Source organism: Vigna unguiculata, chromosome 5 (assembly GCF_037176805.1).
Source record: "Vigna unguiculata cultivar grain cowpea cultivar isolate G323 ecotype 2 chromosome 5, ASM3717680v1, whole genome shotgun sequence".
Classification (NCBI taxonomy): Eukaryota; Viridiplantae; Streptophyta; class Magnoliopsida; order Fabales; family Fabaceae; genus Vigna; species Vigna unguiculata.
In genome coordinates this window covers 474,872-489,735 of record NC_140796.1, presented here as the reverse complement: position 1 = coordinate 489,735, position 14,864 = coordinate 474,872, and the positions used below count along the sequence as shown (strand labels likewise).

The window sequence follows — 14,864 nt, the reverse complement described above, 5'->3', positions numbered from 1 at the left end:
AAAGTAGCTAATAGTTTTCTCAATATTTGGATGTCGAACAGCAAGCACAATGGAAAATAACTATTGCTCCATTGGCTGGATACATTATGAATTTATGATGGAATGGAAATTTATATTGGTTCAATCACACCTCTCCCACCCCTCTTTGAAATTGTGAGGAATATAATTTAAGGATTTTGGATGTAATTGGGTACAGTCCATCCAATTCTAGTTCAAAAAATTCAAACGATGGAACATATCAAATCTCCATTCCATCATGCTCTATTCCTTCACTTTCCCCATATTCAAGTTCATTTTTCTCTTCATATTTCTTATGCAAAAAGTTGGATCAAAGTAGATACAAGAAAGATGTGGATACAGAAATGAACTTTGACAAATAGCCAAGGCAGATGGCAGCTGAGAGAGGAATAAGCAACGTTTTCTCAACCATATAAATATTCATTTGTTGAAACAGCTTTATCTGGAGCATGGATATTAAATTCAAATAATAAAAACACTGGATAGCTCAGATGAATCAATCAGTTACATTTCATAGAACTTCGTCAATTTGGTCCTTAACAAATATATCATCACATTAAAACAAATGAATATTTGTCAAAGCTCTTCGTGCTGCAATTATTCTGTCAGATCATTAATTCTATTTGAGACAAAATATCAAAAACTATATTAATAAATTACCAATCTTAAGATGCTTTGATTCAAACTATGAATACCTGGACGTGAGAGACAAAGGACAAGCCAGCAGCTTCAATAGTTAAAAGAAGACCATGCATAGACCAAATCTGCAGATTAGCTACCAAACTTTTAGCCAGTGAGGATATAGAGCTCACTGTTGCTGGCACTAGAGTTGACAAAGCAATCCCTCCTGCACTGCAGTCGAGGTGTGTAAGAAAAGAACTGTCAAAACTAATATAGAGAGAAGATGATTTTGTACACTTGGTAAAGAGTGACAGAATTATAAAAAAAAGTGAACCCTATAGCAATAGGAAAAAGGAAGTAACCCTTTAATTGTTCATATAAGTTTGATATAGTCAATAGATCTGCTCAGCCAAATATCTAAGCTGAGATCTTAAACGCACAGACAAAAGCAACAGAAACATCAAGTAAACCTTCTACCAGAACCAATGTGGTTTTGCATAAACTAATTCACAAAGTGGAAAGTATTTTTTAGAAAGAAACTACTGTAAAAGTGTAAAATTTCTCGTTTCTGCTATTTCTGTCAATATTAGCAACCCTTTCCCTTTTATTACATCTCAATTGTTAATAATCTTACAATGTATTATTACTTAATTCTTCTATCCACAATTTTTGTTAGTGTTCAAGATTTTACTTTTTCGTAACCTAAATGATAACTAAATTTCTAAATTTGAGTCCTGGTTGGGTATCCTGAACTCTACTCCATTCTCCTCAAACCAACACAAAATGTTTTGGTCCCTTAATTCAAGGGCCTTCTTGCAAAATCTATTTTCCAATTCCACACTCATGCTTCAAACAAGGCTACCTTTTCTCTCTTGATAGAATCTTTGGAAATCCAAAGCTCCTTCAAAGGTCATTTCTTAAGAAGGTGCTTAATAAAATAATACAACTGATAGTAGGTTTGTAAGTCCAACAATAAGCATATCAAATCTCACTTGGATAGCCTTTAATATCATTTTAAAAAAGGAACTTCTAGTCTAACTTAATGTTACAAAACCAACTAGTAAAGGAATATTTCTACCCACTTATATAGTATAATTTGACCATATATCCAGTCAATGTGGGATCCTCAACACAACTCCTCACATCAAGGATTGGACATTTCAAGCATGAGATTAGATATTTGTGGATGGTTGATAGCAAAAAACTTTGCAGGGACAAACTTTGGTACCAACTTAAGAAATGAACTTCCACTCTAACTCGATCTTTACAAAATTGACTGGTAAGGGAAGGTTTTCACCCATATATATAGTAAAATTTTACCATATCTCTAGTTAATGTGGAATCCTTAACACAACCCCTCATTCCAAAGATTGGACACTTTGAGCGTAAAACTAGATATGTGTGGATGAAAAGCTAGTCACTTCGACCATAAGAAATGACTAATGTATAAGACTAATACATGTTAGCAAATTGCAGAAGATCTAGTTTTATGCTCCCAAAACTAATATAGTCAAATATTGATACTCTATACGTTCAACACTTTTGGAACAATTAAAAGAATGAAGATTGGAAACCAATGGACAGAAACAAATTTAAAAACTAGACCTTCTGCAATTTGTTAACATGTATTAGTCTTATACATTAGTCAGATTTTGTTTTTAATAAACCTTGTACTGGTAGTGCCACTCTATTACTGTTCTGTACCCTTTTATTTTCAGTTATTTGGTTTTGCTGGTTTGTAACCATCAGTAACTGTTTTGTAACTGTCAGTAACTGTTTTTCACCATCTTCTTTTTCTGTCTATTCGTTCTGGTGTGAAATGAACATAAGAGTGTAATTTTTCAAGTGCCAATATACAGGACTTATTTTTCAATACATTACAACTGTCAAAAGCTTAAACATTCGTGTATTCCAGATTCATGTCTTTCTTCCAATTCTAACATGGTATCAGTAAGGAGGAGAATTTTAAAAAGCATGTAAAACCAATTACTTCTTTTATCCACTCAATTTGGATAGAACTTCTTGTGTACTAAAGAAAGTACCAAATTAACATTATTTTACACATTTCAATTTCTTTTGTAAGGGATATTTATGTCCTTTTGTATACATGCTTTTCCTTACTTCTATTGTGTATAGTATCAAACAAAGAAAAGAAAATCATTACCTTTCTTTCCTTTCATTTTCATTCCTACCTATTAAATATAGTGAAACTAGGTTTGAGATTAATCTCCCTTGAGTAGAAAATACGCATAGGGGGTGGTATTTATAATGAAGAAAATATGAACTAAGCCCAAAATACATACAAAGAATAATAACAATAGAAACAGAAAAGAAGATAGAAATAAGATATTAATGATATCTTAACACTACCAAACAACCTACTATTATCCCATTTTCTACTCTTTTTCTTTTCTTTTCTTTCACTTCCTTTTTTAAACCAAGCTAATCACAAAGAAGGGTTTGTGCTAAAGTATAGATAAACACAGCTCAATCAAAACAAATAAAAACAATTGAAAATATTAGTGATGATTAATCTGTGTAGGGTTTCCTCTTTCTTATAGAGGCGAATTACATCAAGTGAAAGTAGGAAACTAAATCCTAAAGAGGAAAGAAAATATTACAATGATGAATTACCTAAAATTAAGCTAAACAAAAAAAAGGGTAACAGATTAATCATACAGAAAATAGTATAATTACAAGCTATGTAGGGTAACAAATTAACTACACAATCAAACTTATTCACAGAAATATTTAGGAGGATCAAATAGAGATTTATCCCTGTCCACAAAAAACTCGTCAGTGTTTCAGAATCAAAGGATGATACCTTGAGAGAATTGAAAAAACTGATAAAATAAACATCAAAACTATTAAGCATTCATTGGTATAATAATAAATGACCTGCGATGGATGCAGCCAAGTGCGAAAGCAATTGATCCAGCGTAGTTGGGATCAGTTGCTCCATTTAGCTCACCTAGTAGTGATCTTGTCTGCTTGCCAACATCATTGATGAACAGAACAATCAGAGAAGAAAACATTAATTAGTGTAGAAAAAATTTTTGAAGCTAATAAGGAAGATGTTTCTTATAATAAATCACAGTTACCACAGAACAGCAAACAATAACATGGATATTGAAAAGCAGAAAGGAACTTGCCATTCTTGCAGTGAAGATATCATTTCCAAATCGAGCTAAATATCCAAGACTTTCAGAAGATGCTCTGCGTTGTGATGCACAAATGTCTCCCTCCGCCAAAATACCCTTCCATTCAAATTCAACAAACACCATACCATAATATTTAACATAAGAAAAGAAAGAGGGTGATAACACACAATGACAACAATGGTGTAAACAAATAACTGATGAAATTATAAATCATCACAAAACATCTTCCCATTCAGTTTCCAACTTATTAAAGGAAGAACGTGATGAATGCCCTTTCAATTTTCAAGATACTAAATGTATCTACTTTTTGCAAGTGGATTAATAGATTTCCTACCAGAAAAATAGATTGTGCCAAACCCAAAATATCTTGTCCTAATGTCTGAAGTCGAAATGAGAGCAAAGCCTGGAAAAGAGAAAAAGTTATACCAGGTGAGAGCCGCACAAAATACTTTGATAATACCAATAAAAGATGTAGAGAACCTTAAAGCCGGCAAGTAAGCCCACACAAATATTGGTAAGACTAGCTTTGCGCCAATGTTGCTTTTTCCCAGCTTTCAAACACTGCTCAATAATGCCCAGGAGAGAGAGCATGCCAGAACTATCCTGAGATACACAACACAAATTGATGTCCACAATAATAACAACCACTCTCTGAAGTCTGCAAAATATGCCAAGGCTGTTGATGGACTTACCTGAGAAGCAAATATGGTCCCAAAAAACAGAAGCATCTGGTTCACCAAAGTCTTGCTTATGGTCTCCGGCTTCAAGTTAAAATTAAGGTAAGGTGTTACTGAAGTAGAAATGCATCCAATAATAATAGGACAGCATGGAAAAAACGTATCAATGAGTTGGATGAACAAATCAAAACTTATTTAAAAAGAAAGAGCAATTCTAACACAAAATAGTATAATAACCAACAAATCATTTCCCACTTTAGGTGGAGTCAGGTGTCAGCTACAAGGATCAAATTACACTGTTATGATATATCAAATGATAAAAGATTCCATCAAAGGCATTTTGATCAACACTTCCTAAAATGTTTCTTCCAAGGGATTCCACCATTTCTCCACCTCCATTTATCAGGCTATTTCCCATTCATTCAACTATTCTGACTAGTCACTGGTCTTCTCCTCACATGGTAAAACCCTACTCAAAGACAATTGTACTGATTCTATAAATATATCAGTATAACCCTAGATCACTAAGAAATAAAATTATGTTACTCTCTTTCTTTTCTATTGAATATAGGGAAAATAGGAATTGAGATTAATCTCCCTTGTGTAGGAAAAACATAGGGGCTGTATTTATAATAAAGAACATATGGGCTAAGCCCAAAATACATATGAAGAATAATAACAATAGAAACAAAAAATAAGATATTAAAGATATCTTAACACTCCCCCTCAAGTTGGTGCATACAAATCGTATGTACCAAGCTTGTTACAAATATAACTAATTCTCGGTCCCCGTAAAGATTTAGTGAAAATATCTGCTAACTGATCACTTGAGTTAACAAACTCAGTCTTGATGTCTCTAGACATAATCTTTTCTCAAATGAAATGACAATCAATCTCAATGTGTTTAGTCCTCTCATGAAAGACAGGATTAGAATTGATATGAAGAGCAGCTTGATTGTCACATATAAGTGTCATTTGATTAACGTCTCCAAACTGTAACTCTTTGAGCAACTGCTTAAGCCAAACAAGCTCACAAGTGGCTGAAGCCATGGCTCTATATTCTGCACTAGAACTTGCCACAACACTTTGTTTCTTGCTTTTCCAAGAGATCAAGTTACTTTCAATGGAGACACAATATCCGGATGTAGACCTTCAATCAGAAGGAGATCTTGCCCAATCAACATCTGAATAACAAAAAACTCTTGTATGGTTATTAGAACCATATAACAACCCTTTACTAGGAGATCCTTTAATATACTTCAGTATACGAATGACTGCATTTCAATGATCTTCGCACGGAGAATTAAGAAATTGGCTTACCACAATGACTATAAAGGAAATGTCAAAACGAGTAACTGTAAGATAATTCAATTTCCCAACTAATCTTCTATACTGTTCAGGATCTGACATAGGCTTCCCCTGATATGGTAGAAGTTTAGTATTGGGATCCATAGGTGTGTCAACAGATTTTGAATTCATCAACCCAGTTTTTCCAAAATATCTAGTGCATACTTTCGTTGAGAAATAACAATACCATCTTTGTTGGAGTGTGCCACTTCAATACCCAAGAAATATCTGAGTTTTACAAGACCTTTGGTCTGAAAATGATCACAAAGATGTTGTTTCATCTGAGAGATGTCATGGTTATCACTGTCGGTAAGAACAATGTCATCAACATACACTATCAAGTAGACACATCCAGCACTTGAGTGACGATAAAAAACTGAATGATCTGCTTCACACCGAGTCATACCAAATTGTTGAACAACAATGCTAAATTTTCCAAAGCAGGCCCTTGGAGACTGTTTTAGGCCATTTAAAGATTTGCGTAGGTGACATACCAACCCAGAAGACTCCCCCTGAGCAACAAACCCAGGAGGTGAAGACAGGCATAAAAAGGTGAAGACAATCTATGTAGATGGAGCAACCTCCTGGTTTTGCTGCTCAGGGGGAGTCTTCTGCATTGGTATGTCGTCTTCGCAAATCTTTATATGGCCTAAAACAGTCTCCAAGGGTCTGGATTGGAAAATTTAGCAATGTTTTTCACCAATTTGGTATGACTCGGTGTGAGGTAGATCATTCAGTTTTTTATCGTCACTCAAGTGCTGGATGTGTCTACTTGATAATGTATGTTGATGACATTGTTCTTACCGGCAGTGATAACCATGACATCTCTCAGATGAAACAACATCTTTGTGACCATTTTCGGACCAAAGATCTTGGAAAACTCAGATATTCTTGGGTATTGAGGTGGCACAGTCCGACAAAGATGGTATTGTTATTGCTCAACGAAAGTATGCACTGGATATTTTGGAAGAAACTGGGTTGATGAATTCAAAATCTGTTGACACACCTATGGATCCCAATACTAAACTTCTACCATATCAGGGGAAGCCTATGTCAGATCCTGAACAATATAGAAGATTAGTTGGGAAATTGAATTAAGCCAATTTCTTAATTCTCCATCCGAAGATCATTGGAATGCAGTCATTTGTATACTGAAGTATATTAAAGGATCTCCTAGTAAAGGGTTGTTATATGGTTCTAATAACCATACAAGAGTTGTTTGTTATTCAGATGTTGATTGGGCAGGATCTCCTTCTGATAGAGAGTCTACATCCAGATATTGTGTCTATATTGGAGGTAACTTGATCTCTTCGAAAAGCAAGAAATAAAGTGTTATGGCAAGGTATAGTGCAAAAGCAGAATATAGAGCCATGGCTTCAGCCATTTGTGAGCTTGTTTGACTTAAGCAGTTGCTCAAAGAGTTACAGTTTGGAGACGTTAATCAAATGACACTTATATGTGACAATCAAGCTACTCTTCATAACATTGAGAGGACTAAACAAATTGAGATTGATTGTCATTCCATTCGAGAAAAGATTATGTCTAGAGACATCAAGACTAAGTTTGTTAACTCAAGTGATCAGTTATCAGATATTTTCACTAAATATTTACGGGGACCGAGAATTAGTTATATTTGTAACAAGCTTGATTCATACAACTTGAGGAGGAGTGTTAAGATATCTTTAATATCTTATTTTTTGTTTCTATTGTTATTATTCTTCATATGTATTTTGGGCTTAGCCCATATGTTCTTTATTATAAATACAGCCCCTATGTGTTTTTTCTACACAAGGGAGATTAATCTCAATCCCCATGTTAGAAGTGGGCTTTAAGCCTAACTGAACCCCACAAAACTGGTTTGAAGGTGAGGTTTGCACCTCACTTATATATTATGGAATTGCCTTATCTCTAGTCAATGTGGGATTTCCAACACACCCACTCACACCGAGGTATATTCATCTCGTGCGTGGGACTAGAAATCATTTGGTGGTCCATTAGCAGCCCGATAGCAGGTGGAACAGAATGTCCAAGAAAGCTCGCTAGGATAGGCTCTAACTTGACTCTTATACCATATTACATATAGGGAAAATAGGGATTGAGATACATCTCCCTTGTGTAGAAAAAACACATAGGGGATGTATATATAATAAAAAACATATGGGCTAAGCCCAAAATACATATAAAGAATAATAACAATAGAAACAAAAAATAAGATATTAAAGATATCTTAACATTTTCAATTTCATTAAATTTATAAAAAACCCCTTTTTGGCTCCTATGAATATTTGTGCAAAAACTTTAGTAACACAAGATCTTTACAACAAACATATGCAAAAAAAATAGTTTACAAATTTCCAGCTCCTACTTAATAATGTTTCTTCTAATTCAGAACCTTCCATGAGCATGCCACAAAAAGAAATTAAGTTCAAATAATTAGTTGATCACATATTATGGTGAAAAGGCCACATGTAACAATCACAAATTTAATTGGAATATTAAAATCGAAGTATAGCTTTATAAAACCAAATAGAAAATACAAAAAAAATATATATTAGAGAATTACATTTTACGAGTACAAGGCAGAAATATTTCTAATCTTAAAAAAGTTAGAGACAAACAATCAGTTACTTTATTCTTAATGGTATATTACTAACTAAATAAGCAGCTGATTGCTAATTGTATTCTTTAAAAATTTAATACCTGAGGAAAGCTAGAAATTTCATCCTCCCATACACAGGGCATAAGCCCATCTTTCCCTCCTTGGAAAGCTCGAATCTCATCTTCAAACCAATCCCTTTTTTCACAGAAAAACAAGTTAGAAACTTAGAAAGAAAAGAGACACACCTAAAAGGATCTCTCCACTTGTTTTCAAATTAATGCTACCCGATCTCACATTCCATACAATATCAGCCTCACCTATGTTAAACATCATCAAATACATAACAGAAATATTAGCATAATTGATGACATCACTAAATTATATTACAATGGTTTGCCCACCTATAATAAACATCATAAATAGATAACAGAAGTATTAGCGTAATTGATGACATCACTAATAGTGATTGAATGAAGCCAGAAAATCAAGCCAAACACCTTAAAATGCTACTAACAGTGATTGGATGAAGGATATAAAAATGTATACAGGATGCAGAAAAAGAATTTGACATGATTTAGTTTATCCTGAACAGCTAATACTCCAAGAGTATCTTGGTGGAACCTAACACTACATATGCTTCTTGCAATTAAAAGGCGGATTTTTGAACTTTGCAACAACATAGGAAACATTTGTATAATTGTAAAATTTCATCTGACAAGAACGGTTCATTGCAATTTATTCTAATGAGTAAACGGAAACAGAGAATCTTAATTGCATTACAGCCAGATATTAACCTTCCAGGAATCCATGGACCCAACCATGCATCTCTCTTGTCTAAGAGCAACCTCAAGCACGAACTTTCTTCATATTCTGAAGCATGTCTTATTCAAACAAGAAACAACAAAACTCATAACAGTCAATAAATAGCTAACAGTTAATTGTTACAAATATGAAGTAAATGCAAAAAAAGAAAAATCATTAAACAGTTTTAGAATTAATGGTTAGGTTTAGTGGTTTTGGTGATGCAACCATGCCTAATTTGGCATATATGCTCACAGCATAACTCTTGCAGTTTTTCTTGAAAGCACTATATAACTAGCAATAACTTTTGCATCATTTTTAATAATGCTTTTATAGCACAGTAATCGATCTGGGACAGTAATAATCATTGGTTTTAATTGATGTAAGCATACAGTAGGTTTTCAAAAATAATTCGTTTGTTTCTTGGCATTTTTATCATTGTTAAGGAAGATTCACTACTTCAAATCTTTTGTAATGTCTTCAATTGCTCAAGAAATAACTTTTTACCACTTGAGAAAGAAACAAACACAGAGATGGGGATGCTAAACAAGACAAAGATGGTCTAGAACCAAGATAATGGAGTCCTCTAGATTCATGTCCTTCACCAATCAATCAACTTGTACCACGCTCTTGTATGACAAAAATAATGGCATCAAAGATAATGGAACAATTCAACGATTTGATTAGTTGACTTGGGGAAATTCGATTGAAAGGATAATTAGGGACAAGAACATGATTTAGGTTAAGGAGGGAGAAAGGGACATTTGACCTACTCCTTGAGAAGTAACTTTGGATTCATTGGCTAAAATAATAACATGAGGAATTTTAGGATAAGAAATAAAGAGAATAATGAAGGATTAGCAGAAATATGTCTCCAGAAGCACTAGAATCAATTATCCATGAACTTTGACACTTCAAGGCTTGAGAAATGCAAGCTTTTGATAAAATAGAATGGGTGAAACATTGTGCTTGGCTCTCAAATTTTAACCTGACATATTCATGATATTCTTTATTAGAGAACTTTGGCTCCGAAACTTCAAACTTGGAAATGTTGGCAGCCTTGTTAGGATAGGCATGTAAAGAGTTACAATTTTCTTAGGTGTAATCCATTCTTTTACCATATGGGATTGAGGATGCTCTCTACCGCAAGGATGCCAACCTCTAGTGCCACGACCTCCTTTTTCACAAGTAGGCATGTTGAGCATGGATAGGGAGACAGTCCAGAAGTGAAACAGGGAAACCTATGGTTTCAAGTGAGAGAAACTGTGATCATGAGTAGAGGACACACCAAATGCTCTCGAAATGAAGTACAAAGGGTGGAAACAAACTCAAACAGCTCCGACAACCAGGAAAAGGCAATAGAAACGTGCCTACAGCAGTGCGGCATTTGGACGATGCTTGATGGCACGTCAATCTGAGTTTGGGTGTGCTCTCACCGAAGTTGGGTCACATTTCTCGAGGCCCATCAGACTGAAGCGTCGGACGACAAAAAATCGACAGTGGATGACAACAGGGCAAACAACAGCAAACAACATGGAGCATGACAGATAGACAACTATTTCCCAAACAAAGACAGGATAGAGAGTAACAGAGCAGGATCGACGCTACTGAATATTGAGAAAAACTGTATAAGGTTAATCTTCCCTAAGTCTAAAATACACATAGGGTGAATGTATTTATAATAAAGAGTGATACAAGTATATATGGCAACCAAACATAAACATGGTAAATAAAAGATATTATAATAAACAATATCAACAATATTTACCAATATCAAACAATGTCTATTTTCCCTAATAAACAATAGACACTATGTTTCCCTAATTAACGCAATATATCTAACAGACCCTAATACCAACTTGAGATAGATACACAAGAATACTAGAATGAATTAAAGAATGCATTACCGTCTCTTAGCATTTCATATTTATAATAGCATGGGATACATCAGATACAATGTATGAGATGGAAAAGAATAGAATTCAATAAGATACATCTAGGAACTAGGTCTAGCACAAAACACAAAGCTCCTTACAACTTTTGAAGACTATTTATAATAACATTATCAACCCAGAACATACAGAGAAAATTCTTGAAAATAAGATGAACTAGAAAAACTAGAAAGAAGAGAAAAACACTATAATGGCATTTTACATATTTTTTCACATTACCAAACATGACATTGTAGTCATTTTAAAGGAACGATTACTACACAGGATTACAACACAGGACAGATAAAATCGAACATTCTTTTTAATGAATCAACAAATAACAACTACTGAGAAAATCTCAAGTCCAACATCGATTACTAATAAAACCAAATTAAAGTATATATGAAATAAAGAGAGCAAACACTACCTGAACGGATATGTACATAGTTGGATTATCTGAGGATGGTCATTTTTAAATGAGACAGGATCAGGAATAGATTGGTACGCTATTAAAGTTCTGATAACAAATACGTCCACTGCATGCTTTACATATGACAATTCCTTGGCTCTTAATGCTGATATCATTGACAATGCACTGCTTTCAACATAGATTAGGACTTGATACAAAATGTAAAATGAAGTAACAGACTCAGCCACAAATGAAAAGGAGAAGGTATACAAGAAAGAAAGTTATACCTACTAAGGTATACAAGAACCGGTTGAAGTAGAACACCACCATTTACAGAATTAGAAGATATAAAGCATTTAATGAATGCAGTGAGTGCATGAACAGCTGCAGACCATACGCTACAAGATACAAGAGGAAATAATGAATGACAAATGCACAGACAAAAACATTTTACAATTACTAATCAACTCAGAAAATAAATAAAAGGTAGAAAACAACATGAACTTTTTGAAATTTAAATGATAAAAGAACTTGGATCCCGGATACCTACTCACTTTCCTTTACTTTGTTCAATGAAAAATTGCAGTAAATACTTCCACATTTTTTTCCTTTATCATAATAACATAATATATGGTAAAAAGAAAGATAATTAGACAAAGAAATTTGCTCAAAATGTTTACAACCTAAAACTAACACAAGGTGCAAAACAAGCTATCAGACAAAGATTAGTGGCACCGATGGTAAAAATTCAGGCATTTAACTACAACAAATGAAGGTCCTTCCGCAGAAAGATTGATACACTCCTTATTCTCCACTATACTCCCAAAACATTTAAAACAATAAAAAAGGACAACCAAGTCAAGGGGTCATTCACATAAAAAAATTATCATTTTTACCCAAACAATTTACTTAACAAGTCCAAGTTAATTAATATTCATGATTGTGAAAATTGTGGTTTACCTCATAAGATAACAAGTTTACTGATCTCTATATTTTAGAGAATCAAATAACAATAAGAGGGATAAAAAATTCAATTAATAAAAAAAGGTAAAGATAATCATATAAAAGTTTGATCACAGTAAAGATACAGGATACTGTTAAAATGTACTTACTAAATCCTTGACAACAATTCAGCAGTTTTCTTAATTTCATTTTCAGGAGTCTCAGAAAACAGAGTAGCCCATAAGGCAAGAATATCAAAAACATCCTCTTCAAGCTCCTGCATGCAACCAAAAAGTCCATGGCATCAGAATTTAGTTTAAATCAATTATGAGGCTTATCCTAGGTACATAATTTTCAGATTTCATATTAAAAGAGTCTTTTGAAAACATGTAGAATTTCGTGTTATAAATTTTCAAAACGTCAGAAAGCTAAAGAAAATCACATGGGCTTCATATTACTAATTATTCTGAAGGAAGTAACTAAGACAAGCTCCCTGGAAGTCCTGATTATTCTCCTTAATATTATTATAAAATACTAGGATTTATTTTCTGTAATGATGATAACAAACATTTACACATGCTTTCCTTTATTTTACACAAAAAGACACGTAGCTTTAGAAAAAACCAAACTATCAATAAGTCCAAACCTCCTTCGGTATAGAAGCCAATAATGAAGACAAAAGCAACCATCCAGCTTCTTTTTCAACTGTGGCTGCCACCGGGTTGCGACTATCTTCTGTAAGCATTTTCTTTGAAACCCCAAACACCAATCCAGGAAGCCTGGTCATTGCTCAATATTATTAAATAGTGCAGCAAATCAAGAAAGCATTAAATTTAATAAATGATGATTCCTTGGTCATTGAATATTAGTGTGTTGTATGAAACATGTCATTTTGTGATTGGCAATCTATTAGAGTTATTTAGTTAGTTAGAAATGTTTATAGCAACCAGCTTATATCAAATTTAATTATATATATATATGAAATGATATATATATATATATATAGAAAATTGTTTTCTGAGAATGAGTATGAGTGGGCAAATGTTGGTCATACATAATGAATGAAGATTAAAAAATATTTAAAATCACATAACTTATAAGAGGTTAAATGAGTTTTTGAAAAAAACTAGGAAAATTTTACGATCAACCCCAAATTAATCATCCCGATTTTATGTGTCAATCAATTTTGTCCTTGAGAGTTTAAAATCCTTCCATTAGTCCATGAAATTTAAAAAAAAAAAAAAATCGTTGGTCCCTGACTTACAAAACACAATTCACTTTAATCCTTTTCTGTGCAAAACTACTGTGGAAAATAATCAAAAAATTAATTTCTACTTGTGAAGTATGGGTTTATCCGAAGATTTTTAAATTCTTGGGAACTAAAATTCACAACCATTCAATCTTGAGAACTAATGTCGAACTATACTCAACAATATTATATTTTAATCTTGACCGTTCTGGTCTAATGGTCAATATCTATCCCTCTCACTCAATACATCTTCTATGCATTGATATCTATAGTTGCTATACTTCCTACTGATAACAAATCTAGCACTAACATACTAGCTAACAGTTATGTAACTGATTAACTGATATCACTAAGGGACCAGTTACAGTCTAATGAAATGAAAAAATGCATATATGGCATACCACACAAACTGGTATTATCTAGCTCCACAATGAAACTAAGAATAAAAATTACATTAAGAGCTTGCATTGTGAGAAGCTTTAATACGTGTCAAATAATAAAGCTAGAAGAGTATACCCAGTAAAAAAGAATTGGCAACCCTTGATACCCTTTCATGGAAGACAACTAAACAAAAGAACTGACATTTATATCATGTACCATATAGCCATTATATAAAGGACAAGTCCGTGAATCATTCTGATTCTTTTATGATACAATTTTGATTTCTTTTTAATCTTCAAATCATTTCACACTTCATCCAAATAAAGTAAGTGTTAATCAACTTCTATTTCACAAGACCTTTATATAAATTACAACCAAAGCAAAAACTGAGCACTTCCAAATTCAAGGCTTAGGCACAAATATTTGCATACTGAAAAGCAATTCATACATTTGGTGTAGAAATAAATGTAACTTAACTAGGTAAAAATAACAAATAAATAAATAAATAAAAATATAAAATTAATTAATGAGGGAGGAAAGAAACTTACCTGGCTGGATAACCAAGAGGTAATTTTGGTGAAATAGAGACTAAAGCTGCCAAGACAGCAGCCTGGCCATGGAAAGAATCGAGCTCAAACTGCAAATTGCTTCCCTGCAAATAAGGCATAACATCAATTCATAAAATGAAATTTTAGGAGAGCCACTAGTTGAAGATAGATTTTTTATAA

The 14,864-nt window shown here is 33.3% G+C and overlaps 1 protein-coding gene across 4 annotated transcripts in view; it reads right to left on the bottom strand.

The window, feature by feature from the left end:
• SWEETIE (HEAT repeat-containing protein) overlaps positions 1 to 14,864 on the bottom strand; it is a 37,783-nt gene that overhangs the window by 10,173 nt on the left and 12,746 nt on the right. For all 4 annotated transcript variants that reach the window (XM_028073747.2, XM_028073746.2, XM_028073748.2 and 1 more), the window contains 13 exons: positions 14,685 to 14,788; positions 13,153 to 13,285; positions 12,677 to 12,783; positions 11,852 to 11,962; positions 11,583 to 11,750; positions 9,218 to 9,304; positions 8,525 to 8,618; positions 4,493 to 4,561; positions 4,281 to 4,403; positions 4,135 to 4,203; positions 3,792 to 3,896; positions 3,538 to 3,626; positions 714 to 870 (listed from right to left, as the gene is read on the bottom strand). In XM_028073747.2, coding sequence (XP_027929548.2) covers positions 714 to 870; positions 3,538 to 3,626; positions 3,792 to 3,896; positions 4,135 to 4,203; positions 4,281 to 4,403; positions 4,493 to 4,561; positions 8,525 to 8,618; positions 9,218 to 9,304; positions 11,583 to 11,750; positions 11,852 to 11,962; positions 12,677 to 12,783; positions 13,153 to 13,285; positions 14,685 to 14,788 — 1,416 coding nt within the window. The remainder of the gene's footprint in view (positions 1 to 713; positions 871 to 3,537; positions 3,627 to 3,791; positions 3,897 to 4,134; positions 4,204 to 4,280; positions 4,404 to 4,492; positions 4,562 to 8,524; positions 8,619 to 9,217; positions 9,305 to 11,582; positions 11,751 to 11,851; positions 11,963 to 12,676; positions 12,784 to 13,152; positions 13,286 to 14,684; positions 14,789 to 14,864) is intronic.